We start from the raw sequence: 22,646 nt of genomic DNA, 5'->3' as shown, positions 1-22,646 counted from the left end.
CAATGTTTATGTGTTTATATTTCTGCAACGATGATTCTCAAGCTTAATTTCTACTCATTACAGGGAAACTAAAGCACTAACGTTATAGCAGCTTGGAGGCAGTTTATCTCATCCGAAATTTCACTTAGATTAAAGAGTAAACAGAGATTGATTTCTCATCTCAGTTGGCTCAAAACTCAACTCAACTTAAAACTAAATAATCATATAAAATCTATCTATGCCTTTCCTCACAACCTGGTAGTCAATGTAACAGATAAACATGATCATGTAGTAGGGCAATAAAACAACAATAATCATTACTGTGACTTAATTTTCATCAATAGAAACATAACAAATGTCTATATAATGTGTATGAATAGTGCAAGCACAGTGTGGAGATTTAACCGGGCGGGATCTACCTCAGATTTGAGAAATATTTTGCTGTTTATCAAATGTCTGTCATTCCCTGCACATGAAGAAGATTTTTTTTAAAGCACAACCTTGACAGGAGCAAAAAAAATTCTGTTTAAAAGTGCCATTTAACCTATTAGCACAGGGTAAATACTTGATCGATGCAATACAACGTTTTTTTTAAAAGGCGAAGCAATTGAATATGGAGCCCAGCTTCACGGTGTCATCACAAATCTTTGTTGTGCAGCCCAACAATGTCAAAGCACATTGACGCCACATGCATTCAACAAACAAAAGTTTGAAACACACCAACAATTCCATGCTATATTTAGAGAAAGTATCACAATACAAAGCAATGGAAACTTAGCATTATATGGATATGAATAGAAACGGCGAATGTGGCTCTGTGTGAACATTACAACAATTCAGGGAAGACCAACACAAAGCTGCTGTGGAGGATATAAAGTTGTCAAGTCGAGTAAAACAGCGATATGGAAAATAAATGGTGGATGTGTTACCGTGGTGGCAGGGTCGGCTAACGCCTGCTAGCTTAGCCCTCATACAATGTCCAACGGTGAGTTAGCACTGTTGTGTTCCTGTCGGCTACACTGTGGTTTTTGAGTGTTACACGGATACACGACTTACCTCTTTACCAGCAGCCGTTATCTCCCGTTTCATCGCCTCGGTAATATTCAATGGTGAAAAACAACGAGTGTGTGTTCGCATTAAAAACACAAAACAGACGCTAGCAACTCGGACACAGCGTCATGGCGAACACGGCAAGCGCCAACAAATTCAAAAAACAAGCCCTCTTCTTCCGAGGCAGCTGATTGGCTGCGAGCCGCTGGTCACGGGGCGTGGTCACGGTGACGCGGCTGCCATGCTGCTCGCGCTGGTGGGCGGAGCTACGCCCCCCAGGTCCACTACGGTAAGCTCCAGCCGACTTCCCCGAGGTGAACACCCGGTTGCCCGGCACAGTTAACCCGGGTTAATCGTCCTTAAGGGTAAACTAGTGTGCTGCTTTGCTCCACATTGTTAGTGAGGGAAGCTAGCTAGCTAACTATGCTAACAAGTGTGTGTTAAAATGCCACTGCTCATAAATACCGTTACAGCCACCACACACTGTCACGAGTCAGGGTAAGAAACCTAATGTTCGCACTTGCTAACACAATGTCATGTGCATGTGTTGCTCCACACGTCCATTTGTGTACAGCTGCTCCATGCTAGCTCTGGTGTGTGTGTTTGTGTAGCATGGTAGGTAGGTTAGCTAATCTGCTGTAGTGTTATCAAATATGTCAGCATAGCGTGATGTCACGCGTTTGGTTAAATTACACAAGCCAGCAACAACCCAGGGCTGTAAAGTCATGCTAACCTCCTACCCACACCTAGCTTCATGGCTAGCAGATATGTAGCTATGGCAATGAGAGGACATGTGGGCGTTGCTACTATCTCAGGCCCTTGGACAACATACCACCTTAAAATAGATGGATATTATTTATTATTATCCACTTAATTTATTCACTCAACGCATTGCTCTGGTAAAGAAAACAACATATTTATCAAACATAATTATCATGAGAAAACAATTAGGTTCTACTCGTATGACAATTAAGGTAAATAACATACATCACTAATCTCAAAAAGATTATTAAGTGATGAAAGTGATGATAACAACAAAACTATGGCTTGGTGATGTGGCCAAAAAAATAAATTATTACCCCAACCCTGTTCATATCTGTTGATATTAATACTGATCACGATAAATGTCATATTATTATTTCTTGAGTGTTCTTCTGGTTAGATATAATCCCACCTCACCTTCAAGATGTCATGTTTTATTTACGTGTATGAATGTAAAAAGTTGATTTGGTTCCTGAACTGTCACTCTGGCCAGCAATCTGACAGCAGTTACACATCTGCACCCAGTATAATATTGCCACCTATCCAAATACTGTGTTGCTCTGCTGCCATTAAACATTTCCACTGTGTTTACCGATGTCGTGAGCAAACGTGTTTGTGCCTTCAGCTTCTGAACAAAATTCTATTTTGTTGGAATCATGCATCTTAACTGAGCCCCCATTTCAATACATATGGTTGCCAGGAAACACCTGAATACCTTTTCAACCATGTGGCTGACGTTGGTGCATGGTGCGGGTGGTATTGTTCACGTACTATGTTAAACGAATCAGCCAAATAATGACTTTCTCCTATTGTAGTTGTGGTGGTGACGCGGCATATGATCCAGAGATAGGTATTTTGTAATGGGTGCAACCCTTAAGAGGGTTTTGAACCGGCTTAAAGCAGCGATGTTCTCTTGTTTTGATTGAGAATCCCCAGGTAGAAACCATCTGCTTTGTACAATTAAAATATATTTGCACAGCACTCACAGCCTTACTTCATCTGACCAGTAAACCAGATAACATCATTAAAACTTAATAGGATCTGTAATCACCTGCTACTTGACTCCATCACCATCTTGCTTAAAAACACTACCCATATTCTGCAGTATTACTATTTCCCACGCCTTGTAATCAGTATTAACACTCAATGACATTCATTTTATTTCCTTCATAGATCATTGTAAGGACCATGATTTCCCACATGTTTCTGCGCTCCAACCCAGTGTTACGGAAAACCCGTCTGGCTGTGTGGAGATCGTGGAGGTCATGGAAATTAAGCCTGCACTCTTCTACAGGTGCTGCATCATCTGGTCCTGGTCACAATGACAGATCTGAAGAACTGTCTTCTCCTTCCTCTGAAAAGCCCCCTCACACGCCTGTTATGCTCAAAGAGGTGCTTCATTACTTAGACATCCAACCTGGTCAGGTACGTTTGCAACTTTGCCTATTTTCGCTGGCTTTAGGAAAGTTTAAGTCTGTTCAAATGACATTTATTCAGACCAAATCTGTGTCATGTGAAAGTATTCAAACAAAATCAATGGTATAATTTTACCTCCTCCTTATTAGCATTATCGACAATATAATGTATTAAATGGAAAAAAAGTTCTTAGAATATGTTTAGACTGGCAAATTTGATGTGTGACTAAAATGAATCCCTCACACTGTCCACACTGATATTTGCAAGCGATTACTTTGTATTTGTATTTCAGGCATTGTGATCTGGTCTGCCTTGGTTGCCGTGGTAATGGCATAGACATGCAAACTCATACTGAGAGATGTTTCGTACGTCCTGTCCATCTAATGTGTGTCAGAATTTATTGAACACCTACCAGTGTCATACATGTCGATACAGCTCAATACTTACATGATTCTTGCTGTTTTGAGTTTGTACCCTCATGGTTGAATGCACTCATTGTAAGTCGCTTTGGATAAAAGCGTGAGCTTAATGATATGTGTAATCATTTTTTTTAAAAAGGCCAATGGTAAGAAGTAAATTTAAATTGATGTAGTATTAATCCTCTAATTGCAATTTGAAGATAATGTACTGGAAGTGGAAATAACTACTTTACTGATCCTTGATGTGTTTACTAAGATGTTAGTTTCTAAGGTAAAAAAATCACTTCACACACTATATAATGATTCGTTATAAAGGCAAAGAGGTAAAAATTGTACAGGGTGCCAGCATCTTGGCTTTCCCTTAATGTATGTACTATGAGGACAGATGGGCATGAGTCAAAAGCCTTCTGGTGTGGCAGGCAGCATAGGAGAGGAAGTGATGCCCCCCTCCAATATAATGCATAGTCAAGGCAGGTGGGGGCCATGGGTCAACAACTTAGTCAGGAATTGCGCCACTGTAAGTCTGTTGGCAGTACACAGGGTGCTGCATCGCTCCTGCCTGAACTTTAGCACCTCTAAACTCCTCCGCTGCCCGCCCATTTGCCAACTGTCCCAAGACAGCTTGCCAATCAGATGCTATTAAAAAACAGTTTGATAGATTTTCCTTTTTTGTGCAGTTCATGCTGTTGCACACAATCAGTTGACGTTCTGTGGAAATGTTATCTGATTACATTCAGATGTTTTTAGTCATATCTGTTGATTTATTTATTTATGTGATACATATTTTTGCAGTTTCACTGATTATTTTATAGCCACAGCAACATGACAAAGATATTAGTGGTTCTTGAAAGTTGTCATGTTACACAATCATATGACTAATTGATAACTCTGAAGGGACAGCCACATGATCTGTAAGCTGTAGGGACAGCTAAATGCTCTGTCAGTCTTAGTCAGGCAATTAGAAATCTGCAGTCTGACATAACTCTCTGACACAGGCAAGTATGTGGTGGTGAAGTGTTTGTGTCACTGCTGTGAAGAGGAAACCCTTCCCTAATATCAGACAAATGTCCACTATAATCACTGAGGGCAGTGATATTAGTAGTATGAATGGCTAAAATAATCATCAATATGTAATCGCTCTTGTCAGCTGAAGCAGAGTACTTATGAATGGAGTACTTAAGCGATGATGGGTGTCAGAGCAAATACTGCAGTTAAACTAAAGTGTGTAAATGGAGCCTTTCGGTGTCCTGCTGCCTCCCACACAGGACAGCTGGCTGTAAATGTGTTTGCAGGTAGGCAATTTGAACTGGTAGCCCATAATATATTTTGATACTTTTACAACCAACATGCTTTTTTACAATGCTTAAAGGTCCAATGCATATACATCAGTATATGTGGATACAATATTTATAATAACTACATTTTCTCATTTGTTTATAATCATCTTACACAAAGAATCGTGGTTTTCGTTTTAGAATGGGCCCTTTACATCTACATGGGGGGGTGCTTCTTCTTCTCCAGAGTTCACCATGTTTCTACTGTAGCCCAGAATAGACAAACCAAACACTGTCTCAAGAGAACCTGAAGGCCACCATAGTTTCTTCTATAGCAGTGGACGCAAACCCGTCGATCGTGATCTACCGGTCGATCTCGCAGTCTTCACTGTCCATCCCCGAACTCTCTTGAGTCACTGGCGGTCACCGCGCTGCAGATCAGCTGTGTGTCTATTGTCTGTTTTTCACATGCGCTGTGGGTGCGCTACCTTTGGGTGTACCATGCAATTAACCAATCAAGTGCCCTCCCCCACACCCTTTAAAAGCCAGGTGAACCTGTTTATATAATAATGTTATAATGCTTTTATGAAACCTCCTCTTAAACTCAGTAATAGTCACTCTCAGGAAGAAGCACGAGGAATCCTTCACTGGTGCAGACTGCTTGAGCAGGGGACCTCCTCTAGAATAGATTAATGAGCCATCAGCTGATAGTCCAGGGGAGAAACCCTGTGCTGCTGTAGAAGTAGAAACAAGCTGCCTACACTTACTTTTCAGTCTCAACACACTCCCCCTTGTGGAATTAATGAGGCCATAAATGTTAAACCTCCTTTTGTATCAATCTCAGCCTTTAAACAGTCAAGTTATTTTTGAGCAGGCAAGTAGATAGTTACATATGACACCATGTACTTTTTATGTCAGGCAATGTAGAGAGGGACCACTGACATTTGCTGGCACAAAAGCAGATTTATTATTCCTTACAAACAATTACAAATAAACTGGGAGATAGAGTTTGTTATTTTGACATTGTTTCATAATTAAGAATTCAAGTATAGTTTCAGAAATGTGAGCATCAGCCATGGCATTGGGCCAATCTCATAAATGTCCACATACGTAATTCACAGTCGGTATTGTTTTCTGTCTTTTCTGTTTCTATGTGTGAATATATATATATATATATGACGTGTGAATGTATATTTATATGCAACATGAATATTAAAAGCTGATATTCTTTACCAATTCAAAGGCAACGACAGAGTTAATAACCTAAAGTGTAAATAAAAGTAAGGAAAAGTTACAGAACTATTAATGCCAGCTTATGAGAGAGAGAGAGAGAGAGCAGGTGGCCATGAGTGTTGAGCTTGCGCATCATAAATAGCATGAACCTGGTTTGACTCATGATGACAACAGAAATGTAACACAAAAAATACAGCAGAACAGACGAACCACAAATCAAAGGTGTTGTAGCTTGTTAAAGCCCTGAACCACAGCAGTGGACGAGTGCTGCATTTTTCACTTGCCCTGTTATTTGGGTTTATTTGGCCGCCTGCAATCCGGACACTTGAAGAGGAACTCGGTGCTATGGATAGATGACCACAGAACCCTCCACCAGCTGCTACTTCTCAATGTCTTATTTCTCTTTTTGCATTTTTAGATGCAAGATGGAACATAGAGTAGGAAAGGTGGTGTGCAGCAGTCTGACATGAAGGACTTAAGCAGTTACCATCTGTTTAATCTCTCATTTTTACATTGAATGTGGGTTTGTTGAATATAGAGTATGGAGGTTTTCTGGATAGGACTATATATATCAAATATATCAAAACTAAATATATATCGCACCTTTGTTATATCGCTATTGATTATAGTTTTATTGCAATAATTACAATTTAAATTGTTTTACTGCCCAGGTCTAGTACATTTTTGACAGTGAGTGTAAAGTATTCTTGTCTGAGACAATTTAGAAGCATATTATAAAATTGGTTACACATCTATTGTTAAAGCAGACAATTTTCTTCGTCATCAAGTGGGCTGCTGCATTTGTACATGTACTCAATTTCAGATAAAAGATCCTTACTGTGTGACTTTGTCTGAGTTACCTTACATTCCCAGCGTCAGCCAGGTGAAGCGCTGCTGTGAGTACAAGCAAAGGTGTAATATGATCTTGTCTCTTCAAATTAGTTAAAAGCCTTGCAGTTGCTGTATGGCACATGCAGCTGAAGTCTAGAAATGGCTGTAGGAGTAGATGGGAATTACAGGAAGTCACAAAAGTTGCATCCTGAAGATGTTATTGCTGCATCCTTTGTAAAGAATCAGCGTTGTTAAGACAGACAATTTATAAATAATTTATGGTTGTGTTATATATTAATGTTTCTCATTATTAATATGTCAGGAATTATTTTACTTATTTTTATTAACAATGTATAGTAGTATATTTTGTTACTAAAATAAGATTTTTTTAATTTTAGAAAGTTATATAAGCTTTAAAACAACATTTTGTGTAAGTTGATCTGACAATACATGTAGAAGTTGTTGTATATCTCATATACAGAATGTAAACACTGTGCATATTATCCTGAACAAGCATCATTGTGTTTTCTCTGTGCTAAATTTGCCCCAACAACTTCTTCTGGGTCATGCCAAAGTTTTCTTTTTTTTTCTTTACACTCCTTTTTTGGGAGCACTGAGTAGTGAAAGAGGAGGCTGGTAAATAATTGATCCTTGTAATTAAACACTCCAGCCAGGGATGCTGGGGCTGATTGACGGCCAGATATTAGGCCCTTGTCTCGTAAGGTTGCAAGTTTAGTCTGAGGTTATCAGTGGCCAGAAGAGTCTTTCTCCCTCCCTGCCTCATTACTTTCATGAGTAGAACATTTCATAGTGGAGCGGTGGGTGGGGGTGTGGTGTGAAGACAGTCTGGGACTTCATTAGCCAAATGGGGTGCCTCGGTCTACAGAGCGCCAAATCGTTCAGCCTTGCTGAGCAGACAACTCCTCTGCGGGTGCTTCACCACCCTGTCCCGTAGAGTTGTTTTAGCTCTTTTATCTTACACATTCTCCAGCCTCAGGTTCACTTAAGCTACAACTTAAAAAAACATAGCGAGCTTTCCTGTGCCTACCTGAGCAGGTGCCAACCCGCCAACCTACATGGACTCACCATTCAGTTTAACTGTATTGCAGACAAAGCTGTATCTCACACCTCACAGCACAGTATATGGTTCAATAAAGTTTCTGTGCCCCTCTAAAAGTAAATAATTTCTCAAATGTTGCACTTTATTAATGTTTGATTGAATTTGCCACAAAACCATTGACTGAGTGTGAGAGAGGGTGAGACAGCAAAGGAGATAGAGAGAGCTCCTTTTACAACTGATGCATCCACATATCATCAAGTAACAGTTCATGCTATTGTGGAGGGGGGGAGAATGTGCTGGTATTTACAGCTATAACTGAAAGTTTTAGTTTCATTTAGATTCAAAGCAACATTATTCAACTTTTTTACTTAAATAGCAGCCTCATAATCATTTTGATGATACACTTACCTGGAATATTGAGAATGGACCTCTTAATTTTCTCACTTCATGCCCCAAACACCTGTTCTTGCTCTTCATACCTTTGGTGAGCAGGTACGATCTTGCATTAGAAGTCCCTAACTAAATAATAGTCAATCGCTTAAATTGCCAGAATGAGGTCCAGCAAGTTTAAGAGTTAAGCCAAACTGAAGATTTGTCAAAAAGACTTAAAAGTGTGGCACCTGCTTGCTCACCTTGTACCACAGGCGCCCAGCATATGGCTTGAGTCATCAAGCAGTGTTTACAGGCCTGGTTCCGACCGGGCCCTTTGCTGCAAAAAAGACTTTCTTAAGATCAGTGTTCATCTCCAATATTCAGTGAGGGAACCTTTAAAATACCACGGTTTGCAAAAGCAGTTTGGTGTATTTGTTATGGCAACAGCTCTTCAGGTTCATGTAGCCTGGGATCATGAGGAAAATGTGCTGTTGGGAGCCAGTCAGTCTGTTTGGTGAAGCGATTGATTATCTGTTTTCTTTCTGACCGGAAAACCGCTTAATTGCTCAGATTCAGAACCCAATAAATTACCACATGTGGCTGCAGAGACGGCTGCAGAAGTTACATACTGTCGCTTAAATAACAATCATTGAAGTCATATCACTATGCTCACAGGCGTCCAATGTTGCCAAACTTGGTTAAAATAAAGTGGAACGGCTCCTTGATCCTCAATTGATACTATTACAGGAGGCCTCATTGCAATATTTACATCTGATCCCGGTGTGAGTGTGGGTATGCTAATCAGATACATGCCCTGTGGACGGCTAGATTGAGATGACTCATTCCTGCAACACATTATCTGGGTGGTCTTTCTTTTGAATATGTTCAGAATAATTATATAACAAAACATCTATCACTTAATCCAATTTTTACTCATTACTGTTAAGGAACCATTTTAATATTTTATACATATGTATGTATATAAGTATATATATATATATATGTTTATATTTTTCCCATCATTTAACTATGACAATGAGCTTAAAGCAGAAAAGGTGATTTATCATGCTTAGATATGTTGGTGTCCTTAGCATTAACGGGGGCATTTGTGTACTTTGAAGTGATAAAGGATTTGTTATAGACAGGCTTCCTCTCTTGCATGAAAAATAGTTTAACAGTGATCTCATTTTGCTTTATCACTATTTATTGTAAGAGCCTAGCCACACTTATATGTGTTAGAACAGACTATCTTATTGTAAACACAGCCAGCACACAGTCGGCTTCTGTGCAGTGTCATATAAGTCGGGGCAAATACCAACAAATCAGTATCAAAGAGCACTGGGTTCACAGTCACACCAGTAACAAATGGAATTGTTCTACCTTTTACCTGATTGACGAGAAGAAGTGGATTTTGATTGTTGTTTTTCTGTAATCATAGGCCAATTGAAACTAAAGGTCTAGTCCTTAACAGGTGCAATGGATCCTCTGACTGATCTTCCTCAGCTAATGTACCTGCACCTAATTTACTTTTGCTGTAACGGCTGTTGCACCTTTGCTAATAAAAGTAAGTTGCACTGACCTTATGTGTATAGCCAACATTATTTATATTCTCAGCAGCAACCAGAAGAAGTTCTGTTGCTCTCAGCTGGGGTGCCCCCACTCCTCTCCTTCTCTGTTTCCAGATTAATTTGGCAGGGAAGAGCATGTCCGCTCGACACTCCATGGCACTGCTGACCTTAACAAATAACAAGTTTTCTTGCTTCCCTCTCATTGTTCCTACACCGTCTTTACCTCCAGGTTGACCGATCATATTAGACCCCCAATTTAAAATTAAATTGCCAAAATATGGGCACTTTAATGCTTCGGTGGCCAGATGTGCTTGAATAACATTCATAATTGAGGAAGAGGGGAGAGGACTGCTTTGTGTGTTTACTGATTAATGGCTGCTTTCTGCTACCTTGCTGGTTTGGAACAGTTGCACATGATTATGTATTTCTGCCCACATTGGTTTTGTTTGGGATTTACAGCACAATTATATTTACACTCACAGATCTGTGTTCAATTTTGTGCCAAATGGATAAAAATCCATGGTCTGCTCTACATCTAACCTGTACTTACTTCCAACTTTACAAATTATAGTCTGTTCTAGCACCTTAAGCTTAGGGCTGGACAAAAGGAGCAGACGAGACGCACCTATGCAGGTTTTAAATAATATATTTCCTTAGTCCACAAGACATTTGTGATCGTTCCACCAACCACAGCTTCCACTTTGACTGTAAGTGAAATCATTTGCTATAAATTGGTTACGGTAATAATTCTTCCTCACAAATCGGAAACTGCTAACGTGATCATGATGTCAGAATGAATAATGAAGTGAAACTAAAGGGCAATTTTGACTGATAGTTTATGGCCATCTGTTGTCGCCGAGGCAGTCAGTAAGCAAATTATAAAACAATTCTAGATGTGGTTTACAGAAAACAGTTGTACTCTCTTTCTGTAGCTATAACTGCTCTATACTCTTTGGCCTTAACAGTACCTCTGCGTCCTGTACTGTAAATCCAAAACAGTGGTGGACTGATGATGGTGCCCGTCATGTACAGTCTAAGGGCAACTCTATCAAAAATCAGCACATAACGCTGTGCTACAAAGCCTCCCTCTGAGCCTCCCCCCTCCCCCAAGACCTCTCCAATGCCCCCACCCCATTCCCCAGTTCCTTTCATTGCATATTGTGTTGTCAACCCAGTCTTCAAACTACTGGAAGCATCTTCGTAAATGCCTTGAGATGTCTTATCCCTATTACCATGCCTTCCACCACAAGGCCTTCATTTAGCTTGACTCCTTTTTGCACTCCTTAATGGACTTGGCCCTGTTCTTCTTTTGTCTTCCTTTAGTACCATGAAATTCACCTTCAGGAGAGAAAACCTTCCTTTCTGTTGCTTCTTTACATTTTGTGAATATAGTTAGATGATTCCACCCCCTCTTTTCAGTTTCACGTCCGTTTCCTCTTTGGCTTTATATAGTTTGTATTGTTTCCTTGGTGCACTGTATTGACAGTAATGTCACACTTAAGAGAAATCTTTCAGAGCAGGCACCAATGAAGCACGTAATCATTTTGAGTAGATCTACTGCATCATATTTGACCTTATTTCGTGTTTCCTGTTAAAACAAAGAAATAGCCTTTTGACATTTCTCTGTTTCCTTTCAACAATATGTTAACAACCACAATATATATGCCAAAATAGCAGCCCATTATTTATTCTTGAACTACATAATATTGTTGTACGTCATTTCAAGTCTAAACGTTGAAGCATGTTGTGTCTATTGATGCTCGCAGTGCGCACCATTTACATTTGAAAGAAGTCAAGGTACAAATCAGTAAATGCTTATTCAGGGAGCAAATGTGAAAGTCTTAGCTTTTCGCAACAACTGACAGTCTTTGATGCTAGGAAATGGGACTGTATCCGAATTTGTATTTATCTATAATAGCTTACGTCAAGACTCCACCATTGTCAGGATTACACAAAAATTAAAGCCATTTGCAGACATGAACTCTTGGTCTGGACATTTTCTGATGCTTGCCTTTTACATATGAAGAACTCAGCAGGATGTTGTCAAGATGAGACAGGAACAGAAACAGGAAAATGTTCGGAGGTTAGGAATGACGTCTTATCATGCAGGAGGAATAACATGATGTTTAAGTTCAGCTGCAGAGATCACGTGACTCCAGCGTCAGTCCTTTCTCGAATCTTCTTGTCTTTCCAAGTTGACATCTACGTCGGCTTCTTATTCATGTTTGGCACCTCATATTGATCCCAAGATATTTCTATTATTTTTGTATTTTTCACTTTTGCGTCTGTCAGGTTTAAGAGATTATCACATCCACTTGCTTGATATGACTTCTCCTGCTGTGTTCTCACATGGGCTCACTCTGACATTTGCGAGACATTTTATTATTATTTATTAAAATGCTGGGGGGAAAAGTTATGTAAATTGTCCGGTACAAAATTCCTGGACTTCAGCGCATGGCTGATAGCAGCGTTTTGGTACATATCATGTGCTGACCATGCTTGTTGTCCTAATGACAAGACCGCTTTCCTGCACTTTCTTTAGTATTCATCCAGGTTACTTGCTGGCATCAAGGGAAATTTATTTGTGATGCGCGAAGCGTAATGGTCGTCTTGAAGATCCCCTCCAGACATATAATACTCTGCTTGGAGTAATGATTTATATCTGATTAATCCACAGAAAGCACAATTACACTAGTAAAATTCCTAATCGCACAGCCATCTCTTCTATGTCCTTAATTTTGAATTTCTAATTATTAAACAAAGTTTTGTTTCTAAAATGTCACTGCTGAAAACGAGATGTATTGTACTTCACTGAAATGTTAATTCTCAGTCTGTGTGCACAGTAAATGTTTGTTTCCACCTCACACTTGTAGGCTGACTGCTGAACTGTGATTGGCTTCCACACCAGTAGTAATGCCATAAAAGTGTATGCTTTCCTGCATGTGTTGAACTCAGATTTAAGGTGAGCACAGAGAAACGTTTTGCCTTCAGCAGATGAATGTGAAAACAACATTCTAGTGCACATGCATCATTCTGCACAGTGAAGGTCGCAAACCCATACAAAAGCAAAACGCAATGTTTAGTGGATGACGACATTATTGCGGCAATAATTTTGTCAATGCTCTAGAGCCATATAACTCTCAAAGTGAAAGAATAATGATATTTTTGTTTTTGTTAATAGTCAAATAATATTAACAATATGAATTCCTTCTGCACCATCTCACTTCTGGCAATTGAGTTGAATGGACCAATCAAAAATAATGAGGATTTCACACACAGCAACCCTCTTCCCATTGTTTTCAACCCCAAACTAACCTGTTTGACTGTGGGAAACATAAATTCAATTATCATGAATGGCTGCCTCCCACAGCTACAAAGCACAGAGGTGAGGCTGAAGTCTTTGCAGTATCCTTGAGCCACTTCTGAAAAATCTCCTTTACAGATAAGGAAGTTGTAATTTTCATGGATTTCAAGGCATTAAATCCTGTTCCAGTAACATTTTGAAAATGTATCCTAGTCTAACTGTGTCTACACAGAATGATGAATGAAAAGGTGATACATGTGTAATCTGTTTATGTTCAGGATATGTTAGTACTAACTGTAAATAGATTTTAAGCACCTACTGGACCTTTGTTGTAAACCTCCTGCAGATTTGACTCATGATATCACTCACTATAATTTGCTTGTTATGGTCTGCGTTCAGTTTAATGTGAAATTGAATGTTTCCTGCAAAGAAAATGTAGCTCAGTAAATCTCCAACCTGCAAGACAAAAACCGGCAGTTTGGGGGGGTGGGGGTGGAGAGTGATGACTCATGCTCACAGTAGAGGTCCCTCCCTTTCCATTTCTTTCAGTGTCCAATCAGTTTTTCCCCAGCTGTCACTCATTGCCTCCAAATCAGATCCCCACAATGCTTTCCTCTGCCCTATAAATCAGTTTATTTGCAAAGATTTAGAACATGCGAGGTAAATAAAAATGCTGCTCTTGTCATTTTGACACACAGATTGTGATTGGGTTTAATAATGTGATTACCTTGCAGTGCAGATGATAATCTTCCATGATGTTTCAGTCATATGCTGGCCTCGAATTCAACCAAAACACACATGATCGATGAATATATGTTTCAGAATCAACTTTAAAGTGGCTGTTTGAACCAAATTGTGCTATGTTTTAATTTGACAGAAAGAAGTCAAATACTAACAGTCAAATAACTGTTCTCTGAGCAGCTAAATTAATTCATCATTTTTAAATGAAATTACTTTTAGATTACTTTCTCAGAACGCGAGAAGCAGAAGGAGTGTGGTAGAAAGACTAATCGTTGCCTTGGATTGCCCACGTACAGTAAATATTGAGTTATTGGCTCATAGTTTCAGAGAAGATGCAAGTGCCTGCTATCCCTGCTCCTCCAGGGATCTCCTCGGCACCACTGTGGTGTAAGATCCAGTCTCAGGACTCCTTGAAGTGGGCGGATGCTTGACATGGGCTTTATGAGCTTTATGAAGAGGAGGAGAGGGACCAGGGTTTTCCTCGTTGCAGTCAGATTTTTATTGAAAAATGTAAAAAATGTAACTGTAGAAAAAAGGCCTGGCTGGTGTGAATTATATGAACGTGGTGATGAGAAAAAGAAGTCTACATAAATGAGAGGAAGGAAGGAAGGAAGGGATCATACTGAGGAAGATGTTTGAGAGGCGCTGAGGTTTTTATGGCCCTGGTAAGATCTAGGCAGAACTTTAGGGTAGCAGCAGTATATCTTCATGTCATCCTCCATGCTCCAGGATGAGTAAACTAGTGAGTCATTCCTTCTCCTACCGTGGCATCCTACCTCAATGACTGTGACCTTAAATGGTGATACAGTTTTTACGTCTTGAGATTTGTGAACTTATTGTGCTTATTTAAAATTATTTAAATGTATAAATTCAAAACAGCTTGATGCATCCAAGGTCCGTTGATGACTCTTTGACAGCATTCTCCGTTCTCAGAATTTTGTAGGAAACTGGCCCCGATTGATTAGCTTCACTTCACTTAAAGTGAAAATGTATGAGGAAGAAAGAACTATAGGGAACCACTTTTGAAAATGTATAAATTATTTTTGTACAGCGCCAACTTGAGCCCAATTAGTGTATTTTTAAAGCCTGAGTAGTTGGCGGAATTTGCCACTAACCCTCTGATTACCCTGTTTCAATTTTTGCTGCATGAACAGTTTTGCTGAGAAGACAGACAGACAGACTGAAGCTGCTGGTTCCGAAAACAAGTCAATAAAACAGAATAAAATTAACTCTTGGTATAAAAATAAACAGACTAAGGTTGTGACATTACTTCAAATTAAAAGCCACTAAAAAGTCTACGTCTTATGGTTCCTTTTAAAAATACCAATCAAACCACTGTAATATCCAGAGGCAGCGTGTTACATGGTTTAAAGGCATAAAAATAGGTGCACCTTCTTCTGTACTCGTACGGGACGCATACGGAAAACAACAAAGTGTGTGGAAGACCTTAATTATCCAAGCTCCTTTCCTCAACTTTGTCCAACATTTGTGTAATAAAACTGAAATCTTAGAAGACCGTCATATATTTTTTTCTTTCCTTAGGGCTGACTCTGTCTGTGGTTTGCTTGAAAAGGATGTTATTCTAAATCAGCAAAAAGTCTATATTAAACCATTATCTCCAGCAATGTACCAAGGAAGGTGGTTTTACCATTGCTGTCTTGAAAACTGTGGGAATGATGCAGTTTGTTAGGAATGGGGTCTTCTCGGATATTTCTCAAATATCCAAGAGGTCAAACTTCATCAGACCCCCAGTTCGACTTATTCTGTCTGTGTGTTAGAGATGTCTTAAGGTATAAAATATCAGACGTAGTGGAGGTGTCTCAACTTATTTTATTATTGAATATTTTCATATTACTTTATTTTGTCTATTTTATTTTATTAACATAGTATGATGTCTGTTTGACCTCTATATACAGATGTTTGCTGTTGCATTGTGTGTCTGAGCAGTACTTTACCTTATAACCAAGTATTTAACGCCACAGAGATGCAGATGAAACAATATTTTACTGAGGAAATTACCATATAGAGACTCGTCCATGCATGTGTTTCATAACAGCCCGGATTGTGTCTGAAATTGGCTATATATGGTGTGGGGACACACCGTGACAAACAGACTAGACAGCTTCCTGAAATTGTTTAGATAGTTGTCCAGTATGTCTTCTGCCTTGTGCTACACTGAGAACTACGCACATCTTTGGAACAGTAGGCAAAAGTTCTCCTGCAGCCAATCCAAAAAAGGGATGTCTCTAGAAAAAAGACCAAAGAATACTGCTCCCTCAGTGTTTGTGAATATGTCAACAGTTTTGCCAACAAAGGAAGAAAGGAAGTAAAGAAACAACAACATTTAGCAGCTGAATATATTATAATCAAAGTTATGTGCATAAAAAACTTAAGTACTGGCCAATACTCAAGGACACCTTTTAAGTTCCAGTGACTGACATTAAAAGTTGCCCTTTCCCATTCCTACAGCATAAACATTGTGTCTCTGGTCAAGGTTCAAGGTGTCTTCATCAGTACCCTAAGGTAAATTTGATATGCAGACAGGGTCCAAAGGTCTAGAAGGAAATAAATAATGTTCAGACTTCCCTTTGGTTTGGTTTCTTCTCGGGAGCATGCATCATCAAACCAAATTTTGTGGGAACTCAGAAACGTGTGATTTATATGTAGTAGCCATGTAGGATCACTGATTGTTTTATCCTCAGTAATGTAAACTGTTGTCAGCTTTTGTTACACCCGTGTATAACTGGTGTGGTAACAGTTCGAGATAAACAAACTCTGTTAACACTTGTTTAAAATATATAAATATTGCAGGTAACAGAAGTGAGTCATAGTGATAAACAACATACGTGGTGATAATAGGCTCAAATGTTGTGTGTTGCACAGGCAAATGGGCACAGATGACTAACTTTTGTGATTTAGGTGCCAGAAGGAACAGCTCTAATGGGATCAAATTTACATTGTTATATTATTCGATAATACTTGTAGGTGTACTTAAGTGAGGCTTCAATAACATATAGTTAGTTAGTAAGTTAGTTTCCCTCGACCTCTTTTAGAAGAAGCAGATAATTTATAAAGGACCTAGAGGAGAATCCATGTTTAGAGTCCTGGATGCAACAAGTGTGACCAATCCTTTATGTATTATAGATTTACGTAGCTATGGTTCATGACTAGATTAAAAAAAAGATGATTTTAACAAATAATGCTTTCTTTAATTCCACTACAAAAGAAATGACAGGTGACATCTCTCTTTTACCTGTACCTTACAACTTTTAACTACCTGTCTTGTTTGCTTCACACCTTTTTTATCATAAAGCAATCAGTATGATGACGCTTTGAATAGAACCCATCTTCTTTTACACCACTCCACAGGTGTGTTTACATCAAATGTTGAAACATGTTACAAAATCAACCTGTCCTGTTCTCATAACTAAGCTCCCCCTTCCCTTCACAGGAGAGACGCTTTGAACTGCTAATGACACTCAGGTGGAGACTCTCCAAGTAAATAACATCACTGAAAAATGTAGGTTTGGAAATGGCCTAGATCAGACATACTTCAGATGGGTGTTGTTGGAGGCGAATGAGCAAATGCTCCTGTTATGCGTGCAGACGTGTCTTGTCCTACCTAACTCAAATACCTCCTCAGGTGCCTTTATTTAAACTCATGCCAACAGACTGCAAATAGGACTGAATAGATGAGGAATGAAAGTATTTGTTGTAACTCTCCAGCATTCCTTTGACAAAAGAGAGATTAGCTTAACATACAGAGAGGCATTTGGAAGGAGCCCTCTGGCAAAGAGTTTTGTCAACATTTTAGTGCTCCTGTATCACTCGTTCACGCGCCCACTTGTTCACTGACTTCCCTTTCGCTCTCCAACCCAGGCTGTATGTTTAGTACACGTTACGTTTGGGCCACACGCACCTCAGACATCACTGGTCACCATCAACATAATCTCTTGACAGAGTAATTGCAGGAAGCTTTCATGCCTTTTCAGTTTGTCTGCGCTCACTGACCATCTGTTTTGTGCACCCCCACTTTCAGCCCCTATTTGCACGAACAATGAACACACCTATTACATTTGTTGAAATGAAGTAAAGAGAGGAAAAAGTTATTTACATCCTTTTTAAGTTAAAAAAACAAACCAAAAATAAATGAGGTGTGGAGACTTAATAAGGGGGTTCAGGTATGAGGTATGAGCAAATTTATTAAATGTTTATCTTCGCATAATTCGTACATTGGTGCTATTTAAAGTGCAAGATTTCTGTCCACAGTCCACAAAGGCTCAACGGCCAGGTTAGTCAACACATAACCTCTCTCTGCAGTCGACCCAACCACCGTCAAGCACAACCTGCTCCTTCATCTATTCATACCAGACTCTCATGCTGCAGACCTGACAAATTCTTGCACATTTGTGTCTTGCCATGAACTTTGTGTGACAGAGAAAGAAATGCAAACCGGTTACCTCCACTCTTGCCATGGCAACGGACGCGACAAGAAAAGCGATCCTGTACCTGTGTATCTGTCTCCCTAATGGTCTGTGTGTTAGTGTAACAAGATCTGTAAAAACTCCCCTCAATGACATTTTAGATCCCCCACTGTAACTGACCTGGGCTGGGGAGTCACAAGTAGGATTTAGGTGAGTACTCAGGCTTCTCTCAGGTTCCTCTTCCCCTTTTCCTAATGAATTCAACCATAAGAAGACTTGAGTTGAGGCCCCTTCTTTCCATATGGCCAGGATATTATTTACGGTTGTATGAGCCGTATGTTTGCAAAATCTCAATGCCAAAGTGAGACTTTTCCCATCAAACATGTTTTTGAAACTCTCAGTCGATTCTCTTCCTCATTTTTCGATGCAACTTATCGAGTGAGATACGGTGTTTTTACCTTTCCTTTTGGGTAGAGAAGTTCTCATTAAAAATGCTGTTGGGTGTCTGCTGAAGTGTCCTGCATTCTATCACCTTGCAGCTTCACTGTTGGACTGCACCACTTGGACCTCTCCTAACTCTCCTATTCCCTCTGCTGGGAAAGGCAGATATTACACACCCCAAACAGGGTAACAGAACACGGGACTACAGTAATTACTTTTATTTTAAGCACCGACTCTGCATTTGGAGACTGCGAGGACCCACGTTGAGTGCTGGCTTCATTCCAGTCTGGTGCTTTCTCTGGGCAGGCCCAGTCTAGGTGAGAGCCTTGCTGACACCCCGCTGTATGAAATATCAATGTGAATGACTCACTCCCAAGTTCGGTGTCAATCATCATCGCAAATGCCAAGCCCATTATCACAAAATCTTTTCAAGAAGTTGTTTTGCCCATCTGGTGGTAGAAGTAGCTGGCTCGCTGAAAAAAAGAGGGGAGATTTTCACAGCAGCATTCATGGCTTTTGAAGAAGCTTGTTTTCCCTCAGGGCGACTAGATTTTCAATTTACCTTATAAATGATCTTGTAGACATGCAGTTCTCAATTTTGTGTTGCATGCACTTAATTTTTTTTTTTTATTAGTTTACTTGCTGTGTGTGTGTTTGATACTATTACACCTCCCGAAGATGAATAGTGTCAGTGCTCATTGAAGAAAACCGTGAATAAATATAGTATTTAGGTTTCCAACCAACTGCCTCTAACACTGGTGGGAATCTGCTGGCAGTCTGAAATAAATAAGCTTTACCTTTGTTCTTTTGGCCACAGCTTCCTCAGGATGTGACAAAAGATTGTTGTGACAAGTGCAACACTCTCCAGTAGAGGACCAGTTTGTCTCCTGGTTGCTTGTGTCGACTGTTTCGATAAAAGCCAGCCTACTTTGCTGTTTGTGTTTCTGTTTTCCTTTTCCTTTTTTGTATTGAATAGCACAACAGGCAAGTTCATTATGCGTGTGACTCATCCCACTAGCCCACACCCCCTCCCCATCTGCTGCTGTGCGCTGGAAAGGAGAGGGAACCGCCATTGATCACTTCTTCCCTCACACATGCACGCACACACCCCACCTTCAACGTCACTATCGATCGACAGGTTTAATGTTTTTGTGGGGAATAGCTTGCATTTCCTTTTGTGTCATTTTACATCTGTTCCCCACCATTTGCTGACATTATTATAAATCACAGAACAGAAACATAAAAAAGTAAAAAGTAAAGCATAATCCAGTCAATTATTCATGCAATCTCAGACTGTTCACTCAGAACAGGGCTGGGATTTTTATTTTGTTGTGTAGCAGTGGTAGTCAACAGATGTAGAAGGTATAGGAATATGTGGGGACAGGAGCTGTTCTCTGCTTGGCAAGTCTTACGCTGTGGATACAGCTGCAGCAGAATGGTTGGCAGGTTTTTCAACATTTCCCTGGTAAAACATTTTCCCATTTCTTGCCCCTCACGATATGATCGATAAATTCTGTTTCCCGGTTAAACGTTTAGATTGAAAGACTGGTATTTACAATTGATGACATCCTGAAGTAGATATTTACAAATTTGTAAGCATGTTTGATTTAAACACAGTTTTAAACCTAATCACTTTTATGTGTTCTCTATTGATCTGATCGTCATACGTCTCTTTTAGGGCAAATTAAAAGCTACTTCAGGAGATATCCGATGGCATTTAATAAATTAAATAAAAAAATTTGGACAAATAAAAGTTTGTAATATTCACACTTCTCGATAAGCTATTCAGAAAAAAAAAGCTGTTGTCACTAGCAGCAAAATCACATTATAATGGAGGAATTATTTACTTTCTTGTTTTCAAATGTTTCAGTTAGTGGAGGTGTCTAGCTGGCATATTACAGCATAGTAATAAGCAACATTTCTATGGTGTCATGTGGTGGTAGAGTCATCATTTAGCTGTTTTGTGGCTGATTGCTCTTCATAAATACAGCACTTTTTTTAATCTTTATTTTTATTGATGACTTTCGGTCTACGTGATATTTACGGGTTAGCATGAGAACATGGGACAAAGCCTCCAAACCAATGTGTCCCACTATAAGCATAAGGTAGATAGCATACTATCGTATCACATTATACATACACCCTCACGTAATTAATCAGAGCAGCATTTGGCAGTATGAGGACAAAAGGAAGGGAAAATTGAAGCTAACATCTCAGTCCATCACAGGAGGGGATGTGAAAGAAAAAACATCACTGTACAGCAGTGTTTCAAATCAGCAAGTGTTCCCATTAACTGGTGAACATATATAGGCTGGATTTGTTAACGGTTTCAAATAAGGACACAGCTGGCAGAGCTTATGCCACCTTTATGTTGAGTTGGATGTAATATAACATTCATTTAATCAGGTATTCTCATTGATTAAACTGATAAAGGTTTATATATAGGTGAGTAGCAGAGATGGGAAAGATTCCCATGGTAACGACTTAGACGTTTTCATTCCATCTTATTAAACAATGATCTCTGGCAGATGTGAGGCATCCTGTTTGTTGATGAACAAATCCATTGGCCAAGCACATGCATCACTGGTCAAAAATCTAAATGTCCTCTTGTGTGATGGTTTGCTTAATACTACATATTGATCAGCAGCTAGAATACAACTCAAGAAGTCTTGATTTCAATATTCTACTGAACATTTTTCTACAAAGTGAACTTCAGAGAGGAGGCGCCGACTGAGTCTGAGACGCAGACATGCCGGATACATGCTGTGTTCATGATCATAAATGTTCTCCGGTTCTATGTTTTATTTCTGGCGTCAAATTAGCAACATGAAAAACAACGCATCATTACAGCCTTGCCATCACATTGAAGCCAGTTATCCGTTGCAGGGGGTTCAACTCCCTCCTCCTCTGTGACTGTTTATGCTGGAGTATCATAGACTGTATAGAAAGATGAACACTACCAATCTGGACAGTAGCGAATATGGGGGAAGGAGCCGCTCTAGTGAGGTTCTGTTGATGCACATGCTCGACCAATTGCATTTAAGTCTCAGCTGACAGTCATGATCTTTCCGCTAATTTGTATAATATCCAATTAAAGCCAAACTTACTAGAAAAGTTTGCACTTAAATTAGCTGCCTATACTGCTGTAAGTCAAAGTGATAAGAACTGTTGAAGGCTCGCTAAAGTTGTTGACATTAAAACCAAAACAATGAGCGGCAAAAGTTAAAATGCTCCACAGAGCAGAGGGGACCTGAAGAGTCGCAGCACCATTCACATTACACCCAGTCATTTCCGTCACTGTTAATATAGGTTAGATCTGATTAGACGCGATTCAACTGCGATATTGATTCTTGAATAATTTAAATGTTTTGTGAAGGTTGAAGCTGTCAAACTTACGACATCAGTCTTGTTTTCAGGTGTTTTTGGTTACTGAAGGGGAGAATAAATAACTGTTTAGTTGGTCGAACAGAAACACTGCTGTGGGACTTCAAAATAAATCAAGAAAAAAAATCGACGTTTGCCAGAACTTGCAAGACTTCATAGCTAATTTAAAGAATGATTAAACAAGTCCGGCGCAGACATATTTATTTTGTATCATCGTTTTTTTTCCAGATGAACTGTTCCCACTGTAATTTTTTATCTACCATGGCCTTTTAAAATGCAAAAGGCAGAACTAAATAACAGGAATTTGAACTAACATTGTGATGATGAGATGATGAATCATGTATACTGAGTCCTGTTGTGAGAAGAATGTGTTTTTTTCTTCTTGCTT

General features: G+C 39.4%; 1 protein-coding gene across 3 annotated transcripts in view; it reads left to right on the top strand.

The window, feature by feature from the left end:
• Positions 1-1,328: 1,328 nt before the first annotated feature.
• Positions 1,329-22,646, top strand: part of mettl15 (methyltransferase 15, mitochondrial 12S rRNA N4-cytidine) — a 44,860-nt gene continuing 23,542 nt past the window's right edge. For 2 of the 3 annotated variants that reach the window (XM_061068211.1, XM_061068213.1), the window contains exons 1-2: positions 1,329-1,394; positions 2,965-3,216. In XM_061068211.1, the coding sequence (XP_060924194.1) occupies positions 2,980-3,216 (237 nt within the window). In that variant the 5' untranslated portion in view covers positions 1,329-1,394; positions 2,965-2,979. Of the gene's footprint in view, positions 1,528-2,964; positions 3,217-22,646 lie in introns of all 3 variants that reach the window. The other variant, XM_061068212.1, reaches the window with a different exon arrangement.

This window comes from Limanda limanda, chromosome 3 (genome assembly GCF_963576545.1).
Source record: "Limanda limanda chromosome 3, fLimLim1.1, whole genome shotgun sequence".
NCBI classification, from domain to species: Eukaryota; Metazoa; Chordata; class Actinopteri; order Pleuronectiformes; family Pleuronectidae; genus Limanda; species Limanda limanda.
The sequence above is the reverse complement of the archived record's forward strand: the minus strand, read 5'-3'. Positions and strand labels throughout refer to the sequence as shown.